Raw genomic sequence first — 12523 nt, forward strand, 5'->3', positions numbered from 1 at the left:
ATATCTGATGACTAGTCAGGAAAAACAAAGATATGTGGGGTTCACAGTCAAAAGTGATGGCAAATCCTTTGTAAAGACATTTTTACTTTAACACATATAAAAAAGGAAAACACTTAAAATTTTTTTAAATGTTTTTTTTTAAATCATAAACATATCCTCAGTGATATAATGCTGAAGAACTTCTAGGACACTATCTCTGGGATCCCAGACTGTCACCTAATCAAGAAAGTATCTTTGGTGATTTTAAATTACAAATCTCTCTGCACTCCATAGTCACTGGAGCACTATTCACAGCAGCCAAGATTTGGAGTCAATCTAAATGCCCATCAATGAATGAATGATAAAGAAATTATGATACACACACACACACACACACACACCATGAAATATTATAAGCTATAAAGAGAATGAAGTCTTGTCGTTTTCAGCAGTGTAAATGAGTCTAGAGGACATTATGTTAAGTGATAAGTCATGCACGGAAAGACAAATATCAAATGTTCTCACATATGTGGAAACCCCAAAGGTAGATCTTCTAGAAGTAAAGAGTAGAATTGTGGTTGTGAGAGGCTGGGCAGGGTGTGGGGGCGATAGAGAAAGGTTGGCAAATGGGTACAAAATTATACTTAGACTGGAGCAATAAGTTCTAGTTCCTAAGCACAGTAGAGTGATGAGAGTTAACAGACACACTGTTAGAAGAGAGGAATCTGAATGCTTCAACACAAAGAAATGATAAGTGTTTGAGGTGATGGATATGCTGGCTATCCTGATTTGATCATCACATATTATATATATGTATAGAAATATCACTCTTTACCCCTTAAACAATTCCCACAATAAATGATTATTGAGTATCAATTTAGAAATAAATGTCAAGGGGCTGAGGTTGAGGCTCAGTTGTGAAGCACTTGCCTGGCATGGGTGAGGCACTCAGCTTGATTCTTGGCACCACGCCTAAATAAATAAAATAAAGGTCTACTGACAACTAAAAAATATTTTTAAAAAATTTTTAAAACTAAATAAATTACAATAAATTCTGTCTCTTTACTGCACTTAGACAGGTTTGGATCTGCCCCATGGTGTTCTCAACCTGAGAGCACTTCCAACACCTGGCACTGGAGACTATCTACATCTTCCTCCATTTAAAAATCAATTGCGAGGGAAGTTATGTGCACAGTACCTATGGTGGCCTCACGTTAGCTACATCAAACCACTCTTTACCCAGAAAGCCATTCAACAGCCCCCTAGAAACGTCACAATTCTTAAGACAAGATTCTTATTCAAGAATAAAATGTAAGATAGGGAAGAGCCAAATGCAATTAGAATCTAACTGACTAGCAAATTTTCTGGTCTCGCTCATACTCACCTCTCCCGAGGAACAGCAAACCAGTACTCTGGCTGCTTTCTTCGTTTGCCATACTGCTGGACCATGGCGGCAGTGTGAGTGGCAAAGGATTTTCTCATTGGTTTTCCCACTTTGATGCACAGAAACATGGGTGGGGTCTTGCTCTTTTCTTCTTTTGAAGGAAGAATATCTGGACCACACATGAAAAAATCTCCCTCAATACTGACAAAACTGGTGATAGTAAACTTCAACATGCAAAGAATAGCATCCAATCTCCTCTGAGAGATGGAAAGTCAAAGAATATGGCACAAACACCATTTGGCTACATCATGTTAGAAGAAATAAAATTTCCAGATCTCTTTAAGTACAGAAGAAAAAAACTTTAAATATTTCAGACTGGTATACATCACAAGGTGCTTCATACTGGAAATATACACAAAACCCAATACAACAGCAAATAATGTGGAATTGTGGCAATCCACAAATGTATGTATTAATAAATGATTTCAGAATCCAATTGTGCCATAATACAATTCAATTTAGAATTGAAATCTCTTCAAAAACATTTTAAACTCCCTTAGAGTCACAAATCAAAGTTTCAAAGCAACCTGGTTTTGAAATAGAAATCTGTTATAGTTCAAGTTCCAAAACTTACCTTATTTTGTGATTTTTTCCCCCTAATTATTGATGCCAATAGTAAGGAAGCACTTGACTGAGAAAACACTGCTCTCAAATAATTGTGCACATTTGCTATTACAGGGGCAAGTTTTAGAAAGGCAAATCATGCCTTTCTAAACAGAAATGTAAAACATTATGTAATGTAAAAACAGAATGTAAAAACATTAAGGAAAATCAGCTCACCTTCAATAGGTACCTGAATTCTCTTTAAGAGCCATAACTGAATTTCAGATTTATTATCCATTTGTGCACCTTGGCAGCTATTGTCCAGAGTAGATTCCAAAGACTCTTTTACCATATTTTCTTCTGCATTAGTGTCTAGTTTCAGTGGGAGGGACTCTCTCTCCTTTACCCATGTTTTATCTGGTTCTTTATTGCCCTCAGTTAAGAGGTCTCCTACCTGGGGAAGAGAACTACTAAGGGTGATGTCTATTCCCACCGGTTCAATACTTTTGCTGCCACTTAATTCCTTCTTCTGCACATTTTCAGTTAACTGTGACCCTTCTTTATTCTTATTTAGGTAGTATTCAATGAGTTTAACTTTATCTAGATCTTCGTGGATGTTTAGCGTATGTTCTACCTGGCTTTCTGGGGAACCAGACTGCTTGTCCACTTCTGGCATTACATCTTGTTTCTCACAGGCTTCTAAATCTAGGGCTCCCTTCAGCTCAGCATCACTCTCTACTTTTGAAAAGTTCAGGGCTGACTGCACCTGCATTTCCATGGCAGAAGTGATTATTTGTGACTTAGCCTTCTTTCGCTTCTCTGGGTCCACTGAAAGACATTCCTTCGAGGTGTCTCTTTTGTCCATTCCACTCTCAGTTTGAGAAGAAAGTTCTTCCAAGTCAACAAAGTCATCGTCTTCCCCTAAAAGGGAGTTTTCTTTGGCTGTAGATTCAAATGAAGTGTGTATGTCAGAAGGTTCCTTGCTGAGCTTAGTAACTGTGGGAGATAGACTAAGGGATGTCTCCTTAGTAGGTTCTAGTTTCTTTGATTTTCTTGAAACTGAGCTACCTGAGGACTTTGTATGTGTGAGTTCTGTTGACTTTTCCAAAGGTCCTGTTGATTTGAAATCTGAAGTCATGGTTCTTTCTCCATTTTGCTGTCTTTTTTCCTTATTGATGGACTTGAACTTACTGAAGGGGTTGATATCCTTTTCTGAAGCCAGGTCTTCCCATTCTCCAGGCCTGTACAGAGGACAAAGATCCTGAGGTAGGTCACTGTTGGGGGAAAAATGGTGGGTGCACATGGAATGTTAAAAATAAAACCAAAAACAAAATGGAGGAAAGGAAAAAAAATTCAACAAAAAATAAAAACACAAATATACCATAAATTAAACTATGTTAAAATGATTTCAGAAAAAGAAAATGAAATCAAGAGACTGATTTCAAAATGAAATGTAAGTCAACTAAAGAAAATGACAGAAGAATGAACCATGTGATTTGCATATTGTGCTAGAAGCACATGAATGGTTTTGGAAGTTACATATGAACATGAGGTTGTTATACATATGATTTTAAAATATGAAATAATAACACTTCTGATTTTCATGATGGAAAAGACAAAGGAGAGAAAATATTTTGGTACCAATGATCCTAATTCTTTAAACATTCAAAACTTATCCTTTTTATACAATAACATAGAAAACAACTACATGCATTCTAAAAGGCTCAGAATTCTGAAAGGTGCCTATTTAATTCTACTTGCTGCTTATTTAAGTGACTGACCTTCAACCATGACTTTAGGTTTCATAACCAGATGCTTCCAATAAGAAACAAAAGAAACACCCTATTACTCCCAAAGGAGACACAAGAAGAAACTTTCACTGTTACTGTGAAAATAATATATAGTATAACTGTGAATATGGCAGAAGCTCCATTTTATAGTTTAAGAATATACAGAAAAGCAAATCTCACAAAAAGCCCTTATTTATAACACTTTAAATTTCTTAAACATCTCTTTTATAATAATATCATTTTACTTTAAGGCAATGGTGCAACTGATTTATCAGCTGAAACATGTAGTCCTAGAATCTGATTATCATTAGATGCCTGGCTGATGTTATTAATTTCCTTAACAGATGTTTACAACCCAGATTTGAATTACACACAATTTTAAAAAAATGTGTTCTCCTAAGTTCAAAATAAATGGTCAGAAAACTTATACTTTTTAAATTATGACTGAAAATAGCATGAGTAACCCCACATCTCAACTCACCATGACCAGTAGTGCCACTGCTGGGTTCAAAGGGAGGCATAAAAACCCAAAATAACATTCCCAATTTCAGAAAGAATTCCATTTTCTAAGAAGGCCAGATCACTTTCAAGTAACACTTTATTATTCTGGCTTTGAGATAAAGGATCATGACAAAAAAGCAACACAGACCAGGCAGGTCTCAAATTACATGAAGATTATTTCCCCAAAGTTATTTTGTAAATCACCAGCATGGAATGTACAGGCTTTTTCTGATAGAAAATAAAGACCTGTTGTATTTGTTAAGCTGTGATAAATTCCTTAAAAAGTTTCCTTGATTCATTATGTATTTTAACTCAGTAAGCATCATTGAACCTGTAAGTGCCATATTCTAAATATGATTGTGACAGATTCTATTCTACAGAAAGTGACCCAAAACGTTCTGCTCAACACCACCATCCCAGGAGATATTAAAGATACTTCAGTTCTAGAAGCAAATAAGTTAGTGCAGAGCAGATCTCCATGCTGGAACTCAAAATTTAATTGGGCATATTAAAGGTTATAAGAAGTCCTACAAGAAAGAAACTCAGCTCTTCACAGACTTGACTAATAAGCAAATTTTTCTTACATGAACATCTGAGCCCCTTTCCTGTCTCTTCCTTCCCTGTGGAACATGAAAACACATTCACCTGAACTCTGATTAGCCTCCTAAATTACCCTGTCCACCCCCTCTGTTTGTTCTTCTAACTAATCCAAACTGCCAATCCCCTACTGGGACTAATTTAACCATCTGCTTTTTCTGCACTGCAGCTGCAAGCACTGCTGGGGCAAAGTGTACAATGGTGTCAACGGCTCAATTGTTAATTAATGTTTTTCTAGACTCAGCCAGGCATCTAAGGATGATCAATGATCCCTTCAGTTGTTCTCTTCCTATTCTCTGTGGCAGCTGGAGTTATAAAACATCCCCCACCCACAAAAAATAATAAACAAAACCTGAAAGTGAGGCCAGAAAGACTTTACATTCTCTTAAAAATTACATGTTGCCACTAGATAATTGGTACTCCATTTTACATTCTAGGAATAATGGCATTTTAAGCAATTTGGATTTTTAAATAATTGATACAATTCTGAAGATAATAGAAAGTTCATTTCATTTTGATTGCATGCACATATTTCTGTTTTGTTCATTTGTGCTAATGTTGTTCATAGACTAAATGCTTTTATAGGTACCTTCATCTGTGGCAGAAAACTAATACAACAACCCTGACATAACTTTACAAATTAGGAGCCAATTCCTGACTTTCCTTTCTTCCCCCACTCACAGCATTATCCCTCTATTCTAGATCATAAGCATAATCTCACACTACAAAAATCTTTCAGTTAAAAATGTGCCTTCCTTTTATATTTTAAGGTAGAATTTAATAAGCCAGGCTGAAGATGTATACTAGTACTACTCTATGAGAAGCCCTCATCTGGGAAGAAATGCCCTTGTTTGTTGGCCATCAACTTCCAAATTAAACTATATTTTTACCTATTTCTTATCCTCTTTCCTCTGTTGCAAAGAGTCCAACATACATTCCTTCCTCCAAACCAGCTCATTGATTTCCTCTCCTCATCTAAGATTCCAAGGCAGCTGGACATTGACTCACATGATTTCTCATGGACTGCTGCATGCTCGTCTGTTTGTAGTGCCATTTAATCATTACTTCTGTCCATGGGTCTGTGACACTAGTAGAATGCAGGCTCCTCTAGGGCCCTGACCCACTCATCTCCATATTCTTGACACAAAAGACTCATGCATTATGGCATACTGAAAACCTCAATACGTATGGATAACAAGATTCCCATGGAAGAATCAACAGAACTTCAGATATGAACTACGAGTTCCAATAATAACAGACTACACTTTATCAAGCACTAGGCAATATTCTAAGAGTTTGATTTTCAATGAATTTAGTTCTATAAGCTGAGAATACTATTAGCTTCAATTTACAGATGAGGAAACTGAGGCATGAGACTTAGTAATGTAAACATGTCAGACAGCCATAAGTGGCAGAGCCAGGGAAATCCAAGGTGGTCCCAGACTTACTGTCAACTACAGTTTGCTTTACCTGCTACACCTCCTAAATTTCTCACTGAACATTTCTGGCCACAGAATTAGGAACCACCTCAGTGCTCACATTCTTAGAGAGGCTTCAGTGGTTTCTGCTTTTTAAGGACTGAGAAAGTCAGATGATAAGGACTATAGGAGTCCCAGGGAAACAGCTGGTATAACCCCAAGGGGACCCTGTGTCTAGGTTAGTTCCCTAGTTACTGCCCTTCTTTGCCTATAAATCCCAAGGACTAATTTTCCTTTGTATTTTAGAATCTGCTGCTGTACCTCTACCTTCTTATCACTGAGGGTTTCTAAATACTTTTACTGCTGACATTTGAAGAGAAACAGACACATGGAGACAGGACTGTTCAAATACGATTATTCCTGTACTCATTCCCTGGACCTTCTTAAATCTTCTGGTTTCTCCATGGGGAGCTTCCCTCTTTCTATATTCTTAAACTCAATGTTATAAGTAATCATAACTAAAATAATATTCATTTACATTTCAGAGAAAAAGCAAAGAAGTATCCCTCCTTCACACCACCTAAGACAATCTAGTCACTGTGCTCTACCCTGCCACACAAACCCTCTTCACGCAGGATCCAGGGCAGACGAGAGCTGGGAGACGAGCTGTCTGAGAACTTCACCGATGATGAACACAGCTCTTAGCAATACAACACAGAAGAAAACATTATTGTCTTACTGGTAATCAGACTAAAATTCTTTCAGAGAAATTTCATTTCTTCTTTTGTAAATTCATCAAGAATGTGCATTGCTTTTCAGAAAAATAAGCCAAACAAATATCATTTTTACTGGCACTAGCAATTGCTGACTTTTTGTTTTTCTCCTATAGTCCTTCTATGTCCAGTTTTCTTGTATCATTGGATTACTCATTTCCACTTCTCTTTACGCTATGTAGTGCATACATCTTCCACCTTCCTATTCACCTCTGCACAGTCCCTAACTTCTTTGAACACTCCTCACTTCTGCAAATGCCCTCCCTTCTGAATTGCACATACTCTCTCAATACCTCCTTTTTTTTCTGGAAAGGAAAGAAATAGCTCTTACGATGGCAAGGCATCTTTGATCTTCATGTGGGAAATGTCATTGTACAGGGCAATGGAAACAACCTCTTCCATGGGACAGATGAGGCCATACTCCTCACACCCATTTTCAATAACCAGGGGATCAGACTTATGAGGGTCAAACATGATGTTGTTAGGAGTGACAATCATGACACCTCCAACCACACCCTGTAGGAGAAAAGGACAGAATTACTCTGGGTAGAAAAGTTTCCCACAACAATCCAGAAACATTAATTATTTCACACTGCCATTCCACTGTGGACCACAGTTTCCCATATGAAAATCACAACCCCTCTAGACAAACAGGCTAAAGAAATGCAATGTTGGGTGCTGGGTGGGGAGGCAGGGAAAACAGACTTGCATCACTGTGGCAATGAACCAAGCCTTGTTTTAGAAGAGAGGCAATAGTACAATTGTGGTGTGATTCTGGTTCAGACATGCATATCTCATATTCCTGAGTTCCCTGTCTGAAAAATGAGAGAGGCTGTCCCAAGGACTTCCTAGATCATAAACATGGGGCTTTACAATCCACTCAGCAAGTCTTCACTGTATGTCTAACAAGTGAGAGTTATAGTGGGAGAATCAGAATCATGGTACCAAAGGATAATACCAATATTTTTCTCTAAATTGTTTAGAAAGACTACATCCAGTAAAATTCAATAAATAGGAATATGAAAAATTTGCAGTCAGAGTAAATATAACTGTATTGTAGAAGCTAAAAGCAAAAAGTGATAGTTTGGTGGATCCTAAAAGTCTGAAACTTGGTTAGATTTCATTATAGACCTGACTGGCTAGTGGGACAGTATATGCCAGGAACAGGAAATACAAGTGACTCCCTGTAGGTAGATAATTTATTTTGATATTCTTTTTTTAAAAATATTTTTAGTTGTAGATGGTGACAATACCTTTATTTTATTTATTTATTTTTATGTGGTACTGAGGATCAAACCCAGTGCCTCATACATGTGAGGCAAGCACTTTACCATTGAGCCACAACCCCAGCCCTTGATATTCTTAATGTATTCAGTAATCATCTTTGTGAAAAGTTTTATACTTTAAGCATTATTTATTCTTACTTGAAAAAATCACGAAAGCACATTAATGACATATTTTCTGACTATTTGAAACCTGATATGAGTTCTCACCTGTGAGTACAGGATATTAATATAGTCCCTTCTTCAGAGGTTTGTTAAAGTAAAACACCAACAACCAGAAAACAAAAGCGTGACAGAGCAGACATTATTTTAATGTTAGCACCACCAGCAGAAACACAAGTTGAGGACTCCTCATTTTCCAGATTAGGTGATGAGTTCTTTACAGTAATTATCTCTTTTAATTTTAACATCCTATTAGTTAAATTTTATTATTGTTCTTATTTTATAAGTAAGAAAAATGGGAGCTTAGAAAATTTAAATACCTTGCCTGTGGTCTCAGAGCTACTGGGTTGTGGACCTGGAATTTAAATTCAGTGAGTCTGACTCCCCTGTTTGCTGTTAAACATATAGTATACTGTCTCCCTGGCAATTTACAGGTCAAGAACTGATAAATCAGTTCAAGGTCATATGGAATCACATTTGGCTGAATGATCACATTTCCCTAAATAAAAATGCCAGGCACTCAACAGAAGAAAACTAACATGTTTTTCAAATCTTAACCTTAAACTCGATATGAAATATTTAAATTTCTCCTTCTTTCCAGTAATTTGTAATCTTGTTTGTTTTTCTGTAGCTTTCAAGAAAGGAAACAAATGACATTGCCATTTACCTTTCCATCAGTGAAGTATCGACAGTTCATTTTTAGAAATTTCACCACACCTGGCTCATCTTCTTCAGAAGTAGATGATAAGACTCTTTCAATGGGTTTTAAGGCCTTTCTTGCTAAGTCAGCATCCTCATGAAAGCAAAAATTTTCAAAATCAAATAAAAGCATTTTAAAACAAATTGTACATATAAAACAGCCACATTAAATCCCCTATAAGTAAACTCTTTCTTTTTAACTTGAACATAAAAAAGGCCTATGTCCATTTCCTTCAAAAATATCACACAACAATAGGTATTCAAACCAAATGAAGATTTTTAAACTGGTTCATTAAATGTCTTAGAAAATAACTGAATAGAAGAATTTATATTAGACTCCTGATTTAAATTCTGTAGAAAAAGGAGGAGTTCAAATAATCTGTCATCTCGTTGGGAGTTTAACTTTGTACTTTCACACAAGGCATGCATTTTTACCTTTGAGACTTTATATATAACCTGGTTTGTCTTGGACAGGATGCATTTTCTCAATTAATGACAATTTACCTAATCCCATTCCTTTGGGGGGAACCTTAAGTGTAATCTTGTAAAAAAAAATAACAATGGATTCTACGACTCACAAAAAAATATTTCTGATAAAAATGAACTTCAACATATGACATGTAGAGCATACATACAGGCAGTTTATCATATTCTGCATCTGATGATGAAGGAGAGACAGTAGCACCAGGACTAGAAGATGATAGCCTTAAAGTACTGGAAGGGAAGTTGGCATCTGGCACAAAAAGGACCTGAGAATGGGAAAAAAAGAACTGAGTGAACACCAACAACTTGCAGACCACTAGCCAAGCATCACTCTGCATAGGATTGTGCTCAGTATTCAGTGAAGACCTGGCTGGCTTTCATGGATCTCATAAGTAACATGGGGTCTTCTAGACCGATTCATACATGAAACTTTGCAATAAGAATGTGTGCAGTGCCAAGGGCATATAGGTACTGCAGGAGATCAAAAGGAGGTAGGGGGAGTAAGGTATTCTGAGCAAGCCATGTAAAGCAGGTGAGGTCTTGAACAAGCAGGGATTCTATGGAAGGGAGGGAAAAGGTTTTCCAGGAAGGGAATTAATACAGGTTGGAATCCCTTAACTGAAATGATTGGGGCCACAAGTGTTTTCTGATTCAGGTTGTTTTCTGTTTGTTGTTTGTTTGTTTGTTTTCCCTAGATTTTGGAATATTTGTATAGACTTTACCTGTTAGGAATCCCTAATTTGAAATCCAAAATGTTTCAAATGTATTCAAACAGTTCTGACTTTGAAGCATTCTGGATTTTGGATGTTTATTTAGGGGTGTTCAACCTGTAGTACAAGGGAATAGAGGAGAGAAAAGCATGGCATCGTTCTAAATAGAACATCTGTGTCAGGTAGAAATGGAACAAATCTAGGCCGATAACTCCAAGAAAGACTGAGTGGTAATGTGATAAGGTCTTCTGTGATAAGCTGTACAAGGTAACATCCATAGATAATCTCAACCCTTTCTCTTCCACTGACATCTGGGTTATATAAAAATTAAAATATCATAACAGTTTGAAATACCTACCTCCTACAAAACAGTTGGGTTCTGAAATGCTATTATGATCTTGTCATCTTTTTTAAAGATACATGTTACATTTCAACACATATCAAATATAATCTTTAAATGGTGACCTTCAATGTTATAAAACAGAATTCAGAGCTAATCTTGTAACAGTTGATCTCAGATCAATACTGTTATTTAGTGTCTTCCATTCTTACAATTGTTTTAACTTTAGTTATTTAAACTTCACTTCAATCCAGAATATCTTGAGGCAAAAACAAAAAACATATTAAGTTAAAGGTCAGAAATTTAATCAAGGGGATGTAAGATGAAGATTGATTATTATGAAAACTGTGTGCTCCAAAATTATTAAACATTCATTGAGAGGTGGGCCATAAAACCAGCTTGTGACTTATATACAACCAATGCAGAGGAAGGCAACAATAGTTAGCAGGATTCAATTTCCATAAGATAAAATAACTGGTTTTTCAGAAGTACAAGTATTCTCCCATATAGTCTCATTTAAAAGAAGAATATTCTACACCAAACTATTTATCCTCAATAAACTATTTATCCACTAACAGGAAATATAATAACCAATACCAGAGACTGTTCTAACACCTTCCATATATAGAAGGGCAATGCCAAAATTCAGAGTTCTTGAAGTGTTCACAAAGGACTAAACTTACATGGTTTTAGTATACAGTTTCTTATTTATCTTTCATAGATGGATGGCATTTTCTCAAGTAATTTTCTATTTTTAAAATTTTTTTTTTAGTTGTCAATGGATCTTTTATTTAATTTATTTATATGTAGTTGCTGAGTATTGAACCCAAGACCTTACACGTGCCAGACAAGCGCTCTACCACTGAGCCACAACTCCAGCCCTCAGACAATTCTCTATTAATATTAAAATGTTTATTATTTTGCATCTGAATGCTTTGAAAAGTATCAGGTAACACAGATTGAGATTCTGTTGTCTGACACATTCTCAATGGATAATGCCTAGCCTGAACAGCTAACTGCACTGTAGAGGTGACATGTGAAAGCTACAAAGCTTACCCAGAGCACATGCTGTCTCAGCGTGGATGTGGGCCTGGATCACAGACAGGGGTGAAATTTTCCTGCTGCCTCCATAAAATAACTCTGTGTTTGCTCCAACACATAGGCATATAGGGGCATAAGGTGCTAAAGCCCATTACTATAAAGCAAAGCTGCCATTTGAACCTGGAAAAAATTTTAAGTATGTGCAGCCAAGGTGTCCTGTGAATATGAAAACATCTTAAAATATATATCCACTGGGTAAATTTTGAGTGTTCTCAAGATAAAAAACTGTTTAAGTACATTCTTTATACACGTCCTCAAATTTAATATAGAATCAGAACAAATTTGGAATCTTCTGTAAAATATTTGTGCCTCAGATATTTGTTTTTAAGTTTGACCTATTTTCTGTCATTTAAAGCAAAAAATTTCTGAAGTAAGATTTTAGGTCCCAGGTAACTTCCTCTGAAAATTACTCCTGCACGTGGTCACTGACCCAGTCAGACCAGTTCCTCCCTACCTCAAGGTAATCATGGAATCAGTCTCTAGAAGGGTAAGTCTTAAATTTTCTGTAACCAGAACAGATCAAACTGGTTTTGATTTATAAAATCTATGAGTTGAGAGATGCCTACCCCTCCAGGCACCAAGAAAGAATATTTAAAAATCCTTGAAAGCAGAAGTCCATTTACAGTGTTAAAGTTCCTCAATCTTTTTAACTCTTCCTCAATTCCTTATCTCTGTCAGGAAAAAAAGAGTTATGAGATGA

The 12523-nt window shown here is 36.3% G+C and overlaps 1 protein-coding gene across 1 annotated transcript in view; it reads right to left on the reverse strand.

Annotated features, from left to right (window-relative positions):
• The window catches only part of NCOA7 (nuclear receptor coactivator 7), a 192450-nt gene that overhangs the window by 48806 nt on the left and 131121 nt on the right, over positions 1 to 12523 (reverse strand). The window contains 5 exon segments of the mRNA XM_079148281.1: positions 1364 to 1532; positions 2204 to 3240; positions 7377 to 7561; positions 9158 to 9283; positions 9825 to 9938. Of these exon segments, the coding sequence (XP_079004407.1) occupies positions 1364 to 1532; positions 2204 to 3240; positions 7377 to 7561; positions 9158 to 9283; positions 9825 to 9938 (1631 nt within the window).

The sequence above is a fragment of the Sciurus vulgaris genome (assembly GCF_902686455.1).
Source record: "Sciurus vulgaris genome assembly, chromosome: 7".
Lineage (NCBI taxonomy): Eukaryota > Metazoa > Chordata > Mammalia > Rodentia > Sciuridae > Sciurus > Sciurus vulgaris.